The sequence below is a fragment of the Dermochelys coriacea genome, chromosome 5 (genome assembly GCF_009764565.3).
Source record: "Dermochelys coriacea isolate rDerCor1 chromosome 5, rDerCor1.pri.v4, whole genome shotgun sequence".
In the NCBI taxonomy this organism is placed as follows: Eukaryota; Metazoa; Chordata; order Testudines; family Dermochelyidae; genus Dermochelys; species Dermochelys coriacea.
In genome coordinates, this window is record NC_050072.1 from 30943216 (window position 1) to 30959908 (window position 16693).

Here is a 16693-nt window from a genome sequence, read left to right on the forward strand (position 1 = left end):
AACTGAAGGAAGGAAGTGGTACAAAACAAATGACTGGACTGAAATAATTAAAACAAATGTTATCAAGAGTTATTCAGGAATGAATAATGGATTCATGCTCTTCTAGGAAGCCATTTTCTTCTGACTCTTCAAAATCGAACATGTCATTGAAATTTTCTCTATTGAAATGAAATAGCAGAAAATTAATTAGCTTGATGCTGCTGCGAGCAATACATTCTCAATAAAGGCATCATAGTCAGAACTTCTAGCAATTCTTCAATTTCAGTTTCTTTCAGAAGAAGCTTCCTTGTCTGCAACATCCCAAAAATGGCAAATTCTGTGATTATGCCAGACCTGAACTTGATAGGGAAGATACAAAGTTCCTTTATGCTAATATCACCTTCAATGTAGCACAAAATGAATAAGTTAAAAGAGATGATTGAAACACTTTTCCCTCGATATAGTCCACCAGACAAATTTAGATTTGTGACTCCACTGCTAAAGACTGCATATGAAGGAAGATAGGAAAAAATAAAGAATAAAGAATTAATACTGATAAGGTAAATTGGTTTGTCAAACAGGATAATCGAATAATGGCTATACTCCACAGAGGAAAAATGCATTCCTACTTAATTATTAATTCTACATCTGAAATTAAAACCACACAGCTTTATGTCCAAAATGCAAAAGATGCCATTCAAGAAGGATAAGAAAAATACTGACATGGAGGTCTTTACCATTTTCTTAATGAAAATAAAATTTATGGGCATTCAGCACACTATTTAAAACCCATTTAGAAAGTAGCAACACTGTGGAAATTACAAAAAAACCCAAACCACTAAGTGTTGTAATGGTTGGTTGAAAAAGGAGAACTCATGCCTCAACTTCCCTAAGACACTCTAGATCTCTTAGGAAAATTGTGTGTCTATCCAGCTGTGATAATATGATTAAATTTGCACTATTCAGGCCATCAAAATAGCACCCATTTGATATAAGAGGGTACTAAAATTACAAATATAATTGAAAGAGGTTTCAGAGGGATTTGAAAGATTACAGGCTGAAGAAAGTGTTGCAGTTTCACTGGAATCTCATCTGATCTAAGTGAAGAACTAGAACCACACAAAAACAAAATTGATTCTATGGAACTTTTTCAATAATTTGCCAACATGACTGATCCAATCAAGGTCAGAAATGGAATCCAAAACAAAACCGTCTCTTCCCATCCTCACCCCCAAAATGTAGTTAATGCAATGTAATCCTAAATTTTGTCATTCTCTAACATTTAAAAATTGAATATTCAGGTTTCAAACCCAAATTCTGTGTTTCCAAAGGACAGTGTGACAACACCACTGCATCAAAATGCTAGAAGACTGTAGATGTCAAATCATGGAAGACAGAATAACTGAATTCAGAACTGACAGGTTTTTTGTTGTTTTTTTTTTTAAAAAGATCTGTACTTCTGTCTAGTTAGAACAGCATCAGTTGAGCAAATGCTCATAACACACTGGAATTGATTTGTTTGAAATTTTTGTAATAGGTCAAATGCTGAAAAATTAATTAAGTTGGTAAAAGTGTAATTTTATCTAGTATGAGATGCAAGAAAAATTGTGTCGCTAATTTGTAGATTGGGAAATCAAATATTATATTCTTGTGTTTTACATACAGAATTGCAAGCTTTTCGGTGTGGATACTGTAAGTGCCTTATGTTTAAGATGGAGTCATAATGTATACATTATGCATTGTATCACTTTGGGTGGTCTACCTCCACTGGTTCCTCTACCCCATTTGAGGAAATCACAGCAACTCAAAAAACTAAAGCAATAAAGCAAAAACTGGCTAATTTAAAAAAAAAAAATTAAAATTGTCAGACAATTTTACTCTACATGAAATCTCCTTGCTACTTCCATATTTATATATGGAAAAAAGTTTTACCTATTTCCTCCCTCCCTCACCCACAATAAACTTGAGTTGCATACACTAGTTCTCTATTCATGGTGCTCCATGGAGAATTAAAATTGGAGAAATAATAGTGATGCTGCCAACTGAAGCACTGATAAACGAAGGAAGGAAGGAAGGACAAACTGTTTGCTTAATTGGAATCAGTCTTTTTGGAAAAATATGAGAAATTTTATACAGACTAAGCTCCCATATGATTGATCAACCATTCATTCAGCTCAATATTCTTCAAATTATCTCACACATCAGATACCAAAATCACTTTATAAACTTACACCGTCCTGAAATATTTTAAGATCATTCTCAAATTCTATTTTAAATCTGGATACAATTTGTTTCAATCAACATTTGTTATTTTTCACTTTCTGTAACAAGTAGCAATTACAAATGTTGCATGAAATTAAGCCAAAAGCCCTGAAAGAACAATTGATATTAGCTCATTAGCACAGAAAAATTGTTCTTCTTAACCTCTGAGGATAGGACAAGAAGCAATGGGCTTAAATTGCAGCAAGGGTGGTTTAGATTGGACATTAGGAAAAACTTCCTGTCTGTCTGTCAGGGTGGTTAAGCACTAGAATAAGTTACCTAGAGAGGTTGTGGAATCTTCATCATTGGGGATTTTTAAGAGTAGGTTGGACAAACATCTGTCAGGGACGGTCTAGATAATACTTAGTCCTGCCTTGAGTGCAGGGAACTAGACTAGAGGACCTCTCGAGATCCCTTTCAGTTCTATGATTAGCTTAGCAACACAGCTCTTTCCAATGCCTCCCCAATTAGTACATAGTTCAATTCAACATCTTCATCCTCATATTCATGGCCATCCATGGAACTGGACCTACCTACCTCAGAGATTAGCTCTTTCTTCAATCATGATCTTCCAAAATAGATACATTCCAATGGAAGCATAGAACATTCAGCCAGTAGAGAAGCATTTCCCAGTGTCAGGCAGACAAAGGGATATGGGCAGATCCCTCAATTGTTTTCCAGTCTCAGCTTTTGTTTTTTAAAAAGTAAATCTCTAACTGTTATTAAGAGAAAAACTTTCAAAAATTGACTCAGTTTAAACTGATGAAGCAATGTCTGTCTGAGTTTGCAGAGAACCTGCAACAATAGCTCTGGGAAGTGTTAACTTCCCCATTCATTGTGATGGAAGGAGGATTCAAAGGAACCTGATGTCATCTTTCATTAATCTCTGTTATATGAACTCCAGCAGATGCCCCTGGCAGCCCTCAAATGCCAAGAAACTAAAAGTAAGCCTCAGAAGGAGGACTACAAGTATCTTTTTCAGTCCCACATAACAGTGAATCTCATTTAGTATGTACATCTACATGGGGGGGAGGGGAAGACCTGCAGCAATGAGTCTCAGATCCTGGGTCACTGGGCTTGCACTATGAGACTAAAAACAACAGTGGAAACATTTGGGCTCAGGCCAGAACCTGGAGACCCACCCCTTTTGCGGGTTTCAGAATCCAGGCTCCAGCCCCAGCCTGTACACTGCTATTTTTAGCCCTGTAGCATGAACCCTGCAAGCCTGAATCCATTGACCCAGGCTCCAAGACACTCTGCTGTGCTGCCTTTTTTTTTTTTTTTTCTTTTTGCAGTGTAGATATAAAGTCTATGCTTAAGTTGCAAGACATTATCAGAGAGCAACAGAGAAATGCATACAGCTGGAAATGGCAGTGCAAAACAAACAAGTGATATTTATCCTCCCACTTGCAGCTAAGAAAGAATAACCCACTTCCAGTCACTATTTTCAATTTACAGGGCAAAAGCTTTGCCAGAAACTTCAATCTCACATATGAATGGATATATACTATAAAAATATTACATTTACACAGAAATGCTAGTTGATATATGGTGATATGCAGCAATCCTAGAAATCCATTTGCTACAAATTAAACAAACAGAATTTGCGTTTTTACAGAGAATCTTTAGTTGTTGCATTTAAAAAAAATAAAAACATACACAGCAGAACCCGGTACCACCAGCGCGTGCACAAGAATATGGGAAATTGATACCGTCAGCCCTGGGCAGTGGGGCTCCCGCTGTACGATTTCATTTTAATTTTGGAGAAACACTGATTATGTTTTTTTAATCTGAGAAAACTAGGATTCCTGGTGATATGCATCTTGCATATCTTAATAAATTCATACTCTGTAGCAAAACCCTACAATAGAACAATGCTATAAACAGAACAATACACAATACACAGGCTACCTGTCGATAGATGAGTTCAACAAGCTCTTGTAATGCTTCATCTGTAGTGACCCAACCATTCAGTGTCTCTGCAAAATGCTCTATTTCAGTTTCAAAACAGCCTGGTTGCTCAGTGAGGCGATTTAAGAAATCCTGTACGTATTCTGTCAGAGTTGGATAGCCATCACCTCCATCTTCAAAAGAGGAATCCTAGAGCAATGAAATAATACACCTATGGTTAGAGGCTACTTAAAAAGCAATCTAAAATAATATGTGCCAGTATCCTCTCTAACAGTGGCCAGCACCAGATATTTCCAAGGAAAATGTAAGAACCCTGCTGTGGGATGATTTTCCCCGCACATTAAATCTAATTCTAATCTCTAATAGTTAGACATTGGTTTAAACCAGGAAGCATGAAGGTTAATATCCCCTCCAAAAATTGTTAGCATTAAGTATTATAACGCTGGATATTCTTATTATCCATATAAATTTCCAAGCCTTTTCTGAATCTTGCTACACTTTTGGTCTCAATAACTTCCTATAGCAATGAGTCCCACAAACAACATTTTATTTTTTAACAGTCTCCCAAAAACATTTTCACAACATTTTTTGTTTTCCCCTTAGCTTGTTTTAAAATTAAATAGAAACATTTATCTGGTTCAATTTTACAGGACTATACATTATCTAAATTAAGTTGACAAATAGTTGATAAGTTATAGACCCTACTGAAGGGAACAAACTTAATCTGAAACAGGACTTTTGGGGAACTGTGACTTTGTAAAGACTCCTTCATACCATATAAGACGACAAATCCCTTCTATAGTGAGTTAACAAAAAATTTTTGATACACAATTGTCAATTTTAAATAATATCTGAGCAACACTAAACTTGACAATGATTTTACACAAATTATTATTATATGAAATGCTTAATTAACAAATCCTTACACAGCTTACTAGATATTGTATTTCTACATTAAGAAATATCGCAGTCTTTATAATAATCCAGTAAACTATCATGTGATTATGTGAAAATAATTAAGTATTCTAAAATAAAATAAAATTCTTCTTTCCCGTAACTGCTGAGTTACTGCATAGCAACCACCATTCACATTAGGCAGGTACAGAAGAACAGGTGTAGATTCAAACAGCATCCTTGAAATCTGCTTCCACAGTCAGAGGGGAGTGCAGACACAGCAACAAGTAAAAGTAACAGCTGAAGCAGCAGCTATTGGGATGTACTGGACACCCTCATTTGGCAGAAAGATGAAGGACTTGGAGATGGGCGGAAGATAACAATTCATCTTGGAGAAGGATTAAACTGAATTCATTTTTTGAGGGTGGCCTCAAGCTTCAGTTAGCTTAGATATGTCCCTGCATTAATACGCCCCCTCTGTAGTTTAAAGGATAACTTCTGTACCACATCCATCATATACAGCTCTAGTGTACTATAGTTTTGAGGGAATTATGTCTAAGGACACTGGGTACCAAATGGGAGGGAAAAATGCATTATATATATTACTACCACCAATACAGGACCAGCGTGGTGGCACCTGATACACAAAGGACCAATTGTTTGTTTTAGAGAGAGAGAGAAACAGATGAAAGGCTGGGTGTCAAATCCTTGGCTGCAAGTCTGTCCTACCCTTATTAAGTGGGGTGGGGGGGAGGGGGAGAGGGAAGGGTTGGGAGGGGAGAGAAAAATGCTTTTGTTCCCTCAGATACAGTGAACACTGTCCAAACATACCTACAAATCTAGCCCAACAACATTTCAAGTTGGGCTAATTGTTTTAAATGACCTATAATTTATTATTTTCTAGAAACATACTTCTCTGCCTTTAGATTATATATGGATCAGCTGAATCTTATAGGACTTTACAATGCAAGCTTGTTGCAATCTTAAAGCAGAGAGAGGTCAGTGCCTCTCCATAATCACCTATAGAAACAATGTGTAGCACGTTAATGTGTAGCTTTATACTTCAGTAAATCTTATGAAACACCTATTGAACTCAATCCCCTTTGCCAATGAACTGCTGTAGGCAAGAAAAGGACTCTACCGGACTTTGAAAGTTATTGAGCTAAAAACACTCTAGCCTTCTGCTGGAGTTACAGTAATGTTATTCTTGCATATTCTACTCCTGGGGAATTCTGAGCCACTGCGCATGCACAGAATTCATGTCCCCCGCATATTTCTTTGCTTCCCCACAGAAAAATGACTTCCTGATGGGGAAGCAAAGGGAAGATGCAAGAGCGGTCATGTGTCCTTCCCCAGTAGTGTGGATGCCTGCTTTTGGGTTCCTGGAGTAGGCAGTGGAGAGGTAAATCACCACTGGGGTCGGGGAGCGGGGCTGAGGATGCTCTGGCTGGTGGCTCCTAGCCTGTGTGGGTAGGGCTGGGTTGGGGAAGGACAGAACTTGCTCTTCTCCTGCAAAGAGTAGCTGGGGCTGGTCAGACCCACCCCCAGAAACCTCCCCCAGCTGCAGGAAGCTCTGAACACTCACAAACCTGTTCATCTGGACTCCCCATACAGAAACACTCCCCCAGCAAGCTCCCCAAAGCCTCACACCCTCCTGCACCCAGAAAAAGGCTGTTTCTGATTCTCCTTCTGTAAAACCCATGACTTTTTTTTTTTAAAAAGAGGAAGATAATACAGAAGTACTAATAGAAAGAACACAGTCCAAAAATTAACTCTGGAACTTAGCACACTGAAATAGATTTGCCATCATCAGCTTCTTACATTCACATAGCATCTTATCCTGAAGGACTCCAAATGGCTTTATAAATTTAAATACAAGCGATACAAGAATCACTTCAGTTATCTCTGAACTACAGCAGCTATATAACAGTGCACAGCAACACTATGCTGCAGATAAGACTATGAAGCTAATAGTGTAAATGAAAGCACTGGGAGACTTTTAGGCACAAAGTAATTATGCAATTTGAATTTGATCTGAATAAGAGTTCAACTGCTTACTTTTGTAAAAAAGTATAAGGGGAGCTTTAATGAACTGAAATCAATAATCCTTTGGTTGTAAGTACCATCTGATCAAATAATCATTAAACATCTTAAAATTAATTCTCATGTATGAGAAACACTCACATATATTAAACAGAAGATATACAGTTTTCTATCCTACAACAATTATGCAGTCTGCTTTGAAGTACTACACCTTTTGATTTACGTATTTCAAATTAATATATCTTTAGAAAGCAAAGTATTCTTGCTTCCCTTTATACTTCTGTCCTGGTCCTTATGTCATGCAAAATGGGTACCAGCATTTTAAACAGGAGCATCATATCAAAAAAACATTAACATTAATCAATATGTAGGACATGACAAATTGGAGTAAAGAAGGCAACATTTATGTGCCTTCACCATGCTCTGGAGGGACCACTTCTTTCAGGGAAGGTTTAGCTCAATCTCCATCCCTACTCCTTTGTCTTCAGAAACTGACAAATGGTACCTCTTGCTACCCCTTGTGTTCAGCTTACTGGTTATTAGGTGATGGAATGTCTGACAGCAATAGTTGCTCCAAATACAAGCTTCTGATTTAGAGGTGATGGACCCTATATCCATTACCAATCAGTTCTCTTTCCCCATATTTTAATATAACTGGTGTCAAAATTGGAGTATGACTAGAAATTGGAAGCTACCGATCACAGATGTCACACAAATTTAGTTTCATCCGTGTAAAAAAAGTTTTTACCCTGTTAGCCAGTTAAACACATCAGCATTTATATGTTACAAGTGATGTTAAAAATATGCATGTCAAAGGATCATATTTAAAATCTAGTTTTTATTTCTCCACCTATTTTCTCAGTATAACATAAAAGTAGTTGTCCCACCATTTATAAAATAATAGCATTGAAGTTTGAGGGTTGGTTGTTCGGACAATGCCACTGGAATGCTAAATGATCTGAGTGATTATCATGGAATAAATGGAAAGAAAGACTCCAAGAATTCTCACATGGCTTCCAAGGACTGGAATTATTACAGAGGTAACACTCAAGACAATAGCGTAGATGGTCAGAGAGGATCACCTTGCATTATACTTATAAGCTAGTCATGAAGAAGCATTGCAGTCTCAGGAAGAGACTGCCTGCTGGGATATTGGTCAAATCAATTTGTGGTGTAATCAGGAAGGAATGCAGTTATCTGGAACAGAAAATCAACCCACAACGAAGACTTTCGTGTATTCTGTAATATTCAATCAGATCACTTAACATTCCAATTTATTGCCACAGGAAGTGGACCTCTGGCATGGCTGAAGTTGGTGGAGGTAATCTAGTGCTTTCAAACCTGTGACATCTCACACCAAAAAATTATGAGAAAAAATTGACAGTTTGAACTCAGTTAGATACCAAAGATAGAATATTAAACACTTACTGTAAAACTAGGATTATATCCTGACGGATAAAACTCAGGTGCATTCACTGACAATTTTGACGTTGCCACTGGTGCCACAACCAACTGAGGTTTAGCCATTGCTGATCCGCAATCACGAGCTGCAATTTTATCTTGTGATACAGGGGGGATTTTTGTCTGTGGCATATATTCTGTAAAGATTTTAAAAGCCATCATTTTACGTTAACACCTCAATCCTAGAATTTATCAAAGTTCTGTAATTTCACGCAAGAAAACAACCATACAATGGAATTCATATTCTTGGGGGATGGAAGAGAAAGCAAGATGACTTCAGGAGTTACACAAAGTAACCTGAAGAGAACTTTTTAAAATTTGTATTGTGCTCTTTAAGGTGTAAAAGGGCCCCTAAAAGGTTTTTAGTTTTAAGAGATTTTTTTTTTTACCTGGTATTTCTAAGAAATGTCAAGTCTGGTTTTCACTGGTTTTGCTAGAAAACTTGTAAGGATCTCAGATTTTTGTGATTTCTTGTACCATAACTAAAACAGGAGAAGGCTCTGAATCTTTAGCAAACATTACTTTCTCCCAAATGTTTTAACAAGACATTTCTATACAATTTGACTGAAAATCTCTTCTCCTTTCAATTGCTCAATTTTCAGTTTCTTATGATGTCATAATTTAGGCTTTGATAAAAACACTTATGCACCGTCTTAAGTTTACCACCATAAGTAGGCTTATTTACTGCAATAGGCCTAGTCATGGTAGTAAAGCATATACATAAGTGTTTGCAGGATCTGAGCCTTAAATAGTTCTCTAATCACCACAAAAATGTCCAGAGTAGACAGGATCTGAATTTCTAACCATAAAAAACAAAAATGAAACAACACATGACTTTGTTTTTAACAAAACACATTTCAGGCCTTTTTTATACATTGGAAAGAAGCAAAAGCCTCTTTTTTTTTTGCAGGTCCCCTTTAAGACAATTATACAAAAAATCTGAAACTACAAAAATCATCATTTTTAAATCACAGATGTCTGAAGAAATATTTGGATAATCTTTTGGATTTCTCAACTATTTTTAAAGTAATTCTTCTAAGACTCTCATTTAGTGACAAATACTATGAAAATTGCTGAATTTATATTTTAACAGACACCCCCCCCCATTCACCCTGTTGTAAGTCATTGCCTGAGAAACGGATCAAGCTATATTTCTTGTTTTAAAAAGTTATCTGCATTTTCACATGTATTTTTATATTTTTGTTATCTTTAGCGAGCTGTGGAAGTAAAAATTTTGATACCTAGCATTGTTTCTTTGTTCTCTGCTTCAGTATTAGTAATACTATTATATTACTTTATATTACATATTATATTACTAGTATAATACTACTAATATTAGTAATAGTAGTAAACTATTTTTACAGGAAAAAAAATTGCTTTAGAAGAGAGCTGAGGAGGGAAAGGTTGAGCTACAGACCTCACGATCTGCTGCCAAATAAAAGAGACGTGTGGATGGATCGAAAACACAGAGGAAGATAGTCAGGGGAAGCCTGTGGCGATATATAATGCAACATCACGTCTAACAACCTGGGTACAGGCGTCAGCGAGGAGGTTACAGCGCCCGGGGGGGGAACGGGCCGGTGCCTGCCCTGGCTCTGCTCTGTTGGGGGTGGGGGGCACTCGGTTGTATCATGGGCTGTTAGGTCGCTGCTGGGCCAGGGCCCCTGGGCGAGGGGCGCAGGGCAGCTCGCCACTGAGACGAGACGTGGGTCTCGGGGCCTCTGCTACGGTGCCCCTAGAAGAGCAGGTCGCGCGGCGGGCAGGACGGTGTCCCAGCAAGCAGGCGAAGGAGCGGGCTCCGGTGTCCGGTACGGGAGGGGGTTCCCTGGGGCTCCTCGGCCCAGTAGCTGGGGTTTCCCCGGGACGGCGGCGCCCTAGAGCTGGGGGAGGGGAGTCCCGGTGCCCGCTGACTGTAGGGGGGGAAGGGTTTCCCCGGGGCTCCGTTGCCCGGTGGCGGGCAGTACCTGCGCTTCCGGTGCCCGGCGGCGCTGTCTTCGGCGGCCGAAGCGGCTCCTGCTGCTGCAGGAAGCCCGGCTTGTGCTGCGTTTCGGCGGCCCCCGCGCTGTGGAAGCCGCTGCCTCCGAGACGGGCCCCGCTGCTCCCGCTCTCCGCGGCGCCGGATCCGCTCAGCAGGGCGCCGCCACCTCGGCCCCGGCCCTGGCCTCGGCCGGCACCAGGAGCCCGGTCGAAGCAATCCGACATGCTCGAGCCGGGTCGCTCAAGCGCTGAGGGGAGGGAGCGAGAGGCCGGGCCCGAGGCAGCTCCCGCGGGCCGCTTCCCTCCCTCGCGGCGGCTGCGGCAGCCTGAGCCCTTCACTTTCAGTTTCATCCCACACTCGGCGGCGGCTCACAGCGCCCCCGAGCGGCCGGGAGGCCTCCCAACCGCTCCGTCACCATAGTAACCTGGACCCGGGCGGGGCAGGAGGAAGCGAGCCCCGCGCCGGTGTCCCTAGGAGGAGCATCTAACGGGCATTAAATAGAAGCGAATTCTCCCCACCTCGCGCCACGAGGAATGGTTTGGGGCAGGGTTGTGGCCAGGTCCACAGGTCTCCTGGGGAGCAGGGGGCAGCTTCAAGGAAGGGCCATCTCTGTGCCAGCTGAGCCCCCTCATAAGAACAGGGCTGGATTTAGGGGCATGCGATGCACGCGACCGCCTGGGGTGCAGAGCTTTTGGGGTGCCGGGCTTCGGGTGCTGTCTCTGTTGTTCGCGACAAAAGGGAAAATAAACTGTTTGGGGTAAAAAGAAAAGGAGTACTTGTGGCACCTTAGAGACTAACAAATTTATTAGAGCATAAGCTTTTGTGAGCTACAGCTCACTAAGCTTATGCTCTAATAAATTTGTTAGTCTCTAAGGTGCCACAAGTCCTCCTTTTCTTTTTGCGAATACAGACTAACACGGCTGCTACTCTGAAACCTGTTTGGGGTAAAACGTTTCAGATCATAGGCGCCAACTTCTGCGGGCGCCGGTGGGTGCTCGACTCCTCTCCCCTCCCCCCCCCCCGCCTTGGGCCCTGCCCGGGCTCCAGTCCTGCCCCATCCCCATTCCAACCCCTTCCCCCTCCCTGCCCCTATTAGACTCCTTCCCTAAATCCCAGCCCCGCCCTTTCCCCTGAGCCCACTGTGTGCCCGTTCCTCCCCCCCTCCCTCCCAGAGCTTGTTATGCCCTGAAAAGTCACTGGGGCAAGTGCTGGGAGGCAGGTGAAGGAGCGGGGACGCGGTGGGGTCAGGGGAGGAGGCGGAGGTGCGGTGGTGGGGAATGGAGCTTAGCTGCCTTTGGGTGCAGAGCACCCACTAATTTTTCCCCATGGGGCTCCAGCGTGGGCGCCTATGTTCCAGATATTCTGTGTGTGGATTCATTTTCACTACCCTAGACTATTCGGGGTCTTTGTAGAAGCTCATGGAACCTTCCAGGCTTTCTGAGAACTACATTTTCCTTGAATCTCCTAGAAGGTCCTCAGCCATCCCTCTCGTGGCCAGCCAGTCAGTGAGACAAAGAATGAAGTGATGCGAGAGCCTAGCTATGATATCGCAAAAAGAAAAGGAGTACTTGTGGCACCTTAGAGACTAACAAATTTATTAGAGCATAAGCTTTCGTGAGCTACAGCTCACTTCATCGGATGCATTTGGTGGAAAAAACAGGAGAGATTTATATACACACACACAGAGAACATGAAACAATGGGTTTATCATACACACTGTAAGGAGAGTGATCACTTAAGATAAGCCATCACCAACAGCAGGGGGGGGAGGAGGAAAACCTTTCATGGTGACAAGCAGGTAGGCTAATTCCAGCAGTTAACAAGAATATCAGAGGAACAGTGGGGGGTGGGGTGGGAGGGAGAAATACCATGGGGAAATAGTTTTACTTTGTGTAATGACTCATCCATTCCCAGTCTCTATTCAAGCCTAAGTTAATTGTATCCAGTTTGCAAATTAATTCCAATTCAGCAGTCTCTCGTTGGAGTCTGTTTTTGAAGCTTTTTTGTTGAAGTATAGCCACTCTTAGGTCTGTGATCGAGTGACCAGAGAGATTGAAGTGTTCTCCAACTGGTTTTTGAATGTTATAATTCTTGACGTCTGATTTGTGTCCATTCATTCTTTTACGTAGAGACTGTCCAGTTTGGCCAATGTACATGGCAGAGGGGCATTGCTGGCACATGATGGCATATATCACATTGGTAGATGCACAGGTGAACGAGCCTCTGATAGTGTGGCTGATGTGATTAGGCCCTATGATGGTATCCCCTGAATAGATATGTGGACAGAGTTGTCAACGGGCTTTGTTGCAAGGATAGGTTCCTGGGTTAGTGGTTCTGTTGTGTGGTGTGTGGTTGCTGGTGAGTATTTGCTTCAGATTGGGGGGCTGTCTGTAAGCAAGGACTGGTCTGTCTCCCAAGATCTGAGAGAGCGATGGCTCGTCCTTCAGGATAGGTTGTAGATCCTTGATGATGCGTTGGAGGGGTTTTAGTTGGGGGCTGAAGGTGATGGCTAGTGGCGTTCTGTTGTTTTCTTTGTTGGGCCTGTCCTGTAGTAGGTGACTTCTGGGTACTCTTCTGGCTCTGTCAATCTGTTTCTTCACTTCAGCAGGTGGGTACTGTAGTTGTAGGAATGCATGATAGAGATCTTGTAGGTGTTTGTCTCTGTCTGAGGGGTTGGAGCAAATGCGGTTATATCGTAGCGCTTGGCTGTAGACAATGGATCGAGTGGTATGATCTGGATGAAAGCTAGAGGCATGTAGGTAGGAATAGCGGTCAGTAGGTTTCCGATATAGGGTGGTGTTTATGTGACCATCGCTTATTAGCACCGTAGTGTCCAGGAAGTGGATCTCTTGTGTGGACTGGTCCAGGCTGAGGTTGATGGTGGGATGGAAATTGTTGAAATCATGGTGGAATTCCTCAAGAGCTTCTTTTCCATGGGTCCAGATGATGAAGATGTCATCAATGTAGCGCAAGTAGAGTAGGGGCATTAGGGAACGAGAGCTGAGGAAGCGTTGTTCTAAGTCAGCCATAAAAATGTTGGCATACTGTGGGGCCATGCGGGTACCCATACCTTCAAATCAGCGGCACTGCGATGGGTACCCGCATGGCCCCACAGTATGCCAACATTTTTATGGCTGACTTAGAACAACGCTTCCTCAGCTCTCGTTCCCTAATGCCCCTACTCTACTTGCGCTACATTGATGACATCTTCATCATCTGGACCCATGGAAAAGAAGCTCTTGAGGAATTCCACCATGATTTCAACAATTTCCATCCCACCATCAACCTCAGCCTGGACCAGTCCACACAAGAGATCCACTTCCTGGACACTACGGTGCTAATAAGCGATGGTCACATAAACACCACCCTATATCGGAAACCTACTGACCGCTATTCCTACCTACATGCCTCTAGCTTTCATCCAGATCATACCACTCGATCCATTGTCTACAGCCAAGCGCTACGATATAACCGCATTTGCTCCAACCCCTCAGACAGAGACAAACACCTACAAGATCTCTATCATGCATTCCTACAACTACAGTACCCACCTGCTGAAGTGAAGAAACAGATTGACAGAGCCAGAAGAGTACCCAGAAGTCACCTACTACAGGACAGGCCCAACAAAGAAAACAACAGAACGCCACTAGCCATCACCTTCAGCCCCCAACTAAAACCCCTCCAACGCATCATCAAGGATCTACAACCTATCCTGAAGGACGAGCCATCGCTCTCTCAGATCTTGGGAGACAGACCAGTCCTTGCTTACAGACAGCCCCCCAATCTGAAGCAAATACTCACCAGCAACCACACACCACACAACAGAACCACTAACCCAGGAACCTATCCTTGCAACAAAGCCCGTTGACAACTCTGTCCACATATCTATTCAGGGGATACCATCATAGGGCCTAATCACATCAGCCACACTATCAGAGGCTCGTTCACCTGTGCATCTACCAATGTGATATATGCCATCATGTGCCAGCAATGCCCCTCTGCCATGTACATTGGCCAAACTGGACAGTCTCTACGTAAAAGAATGAATGGACACAAATCAGACGTCAAGAATTATAACATTCAAAAACCAGTTGGAGAACACTTCAATCTCTCTGGTCACTCGATCACAGATCTTAGAGTGGCTATACTTCAACAAAAAAGCTTCAAAAACAGACTCCAACGAGAGACTGCTGAATTGGAATTAATTTGCAAACTGGATACAATTAACTTAGGCTTGAATAGAGACTGGGAATGGATGAGTCATTACACAAAGTAAAACTATTTCCCCATGGTATTTCTCCCTCCCACCCCACCCCCCACTGTTCCTCTGATATTCTTGTTAACTGCTGGAATTAGCCTACCTGCTTGTCACCATGAAAGGTTTTCCTCCTTCCCCCCCCTGCTGTTGGTGATGGCTTATCTTAAGTGATCACTCTCCTTACAGTGTGTATGATAAACCCATTGTTTCATGTTCTCTGTGTGTGTGTATATAAATCTCTCCTCTGTTTTTTCCACCAAATGCATCCGATGAAGTGAGCTGTAGCTCACGAAAGCTTATGCTCTAATAAATTTGTTAGTCTCTAAGGTGCCACAAGTACTCCTTTTCTTTTTGCGAATACAGACTAACACGGCTGCTACTCTGATAGCTATGATATCGTGAACCTCGTTTTATTGGGTAATTGTAGTGGTGTTTTAAGACTTGGAGAGTGGAAGTAGTGATAATAAAGGACATCTTTAATGAGATGCCAGAGGTATCTTTTGAACCCCTATCTATGCAACAATATAAAAGAAATACTGGTACCCCCCCAGTGCCTCAGATGTTCTTGTTAACTGCTGGAAATGGCCCACCTTGCTTGTCACCATGAAAGGTTTTCCAAAGTAAAACTATTTCCCCATGTTATTTCTCCCCCCCACCCCACTGTTCCTCAGATGTTCTTGTTAATTGCTGGAAATGGCCCACCTTGCTTGTCACCATGAAAGGTTTTCCTCCTTCCCCCCGCCGGTGATGGCTCATCTTAAGTGATCACTCTCCTTACAGTGTGTATGATAAAACCCATTGTTACATGTTCTCTGTGTGTGTATATTAATATCCCCTCTGTATTTTCCACCAAATGCATCCGATGAAGTGAGCTGAAGCTCACGAAAGCTTATGCTCAGATAAATTTGTTAGTCTCTAAGGTGCCACAAGTACTCCTTTTCTTTTTGCGAATACAGACTAACACGGCTCCTACTCTGAAACCTGTTACTTCTTTTGCCATGCTTAACGCATGTTTGATGACTTTGTAAGATTGCAGAACATAGATGTTTGCTCTTCCTAAGGATAAGTAAACTTATAGCGCCCTGGGAAGAATGGGCAGGTGCCTGCCTTGGCCTATAATCAATGCAGTTGTGCATGTCCACACTACCTTCTTTGTGTTGGTGGTGCACATTACCCCCCCAGAAACACTTCCACCAACCTAAGGGGCAGTGTGAGAAGCGGAGAGCCAGATCTCCCAGCTCCACTAGCAACTCCCGGCCGGAAGCCTAGCTACTGTGCCCTGTCCCCCTCAGCTCCCTGCTGGGAATAGGGGAAGCTACCCAGAGCTTCTCACCTCCCAGTTCTCCGCTGGGAGTGGGGTCCAAGCTTCTTGCCCTGGCTCCCAGCTGGGAGCAGGGTCCATTCTTCCAACTCTCACGAGGAGCAGGGGGTAGTTGGGCTCTATCTGCCCAGCTTTTGTTGGCTAACAGCGAACATAAGTAACTAAGTGTCTACATAGACACTGCATCACCCTAGCTACATCAACATAAGCCCTATGCCTCTTGTGGAGGTAGAATTATTATGTCGGTGTAGTAGGACACTTACATCAGCGGGACAAGGCTGTAGTGTAGACACTGACATAATTAAGTGAACATACACTGCATTACGTGATTTAACTGTGTAGTGTAAACCAGGCCTACTACTTTCTGTTTTCCCTTGTAGAAAATAAAAGATGTCTCCAAAGAAGCCTTCAGGAGTTCAGTACAGGAAGTGAAAAGCTCAAGTGCAATCTAGTTTACAGCAAAGGGTAAATTTGATGGGAAAAGATCTGAAACAGAATAACCTGAACCCCCTGTCTTTGGGGAGGTTAGCCCAACGGTCTCATCCCTTCCACCCAAGGCCCAGCCTGCCAGAGCATTGAGCCTCCC

General features: G+C 42.4%; 1 protein-coding gene across 1 annotated transcript in view; it reads right to left on the reverse strand.

Annotated features, from left to right (window-relative positions):
• The window catches only part of PAIP1 (poly(A) binding protein interacting protein 1), a 48409-nt gene extending 37453 nt beyond the window's left edge, over positions 1-10956 (reverse strand). Inside the window, exons 1-3 of the mRNA XM_038402886.2 lie at positions 10515-10956; positions 8518-8687; positions 4153-4341 (exon numbers count right to left, since the gene is read on the reverse strand). Of these exons, the coding sequence (XP_038258814.1) occupies positions 4153-4341; positions 8518-8687; positions 10515-10878 (723 nt within the window). The 5' untranslated portion in view covers positions 10879-10956. The remainder of the gene's footprint in view (positions 1-4152; positions 4342-8517; positions 8688-10514) is intronic.
• Between the last annotated feature and the right edge of the window lie 5737 nt (positions 10957-16693).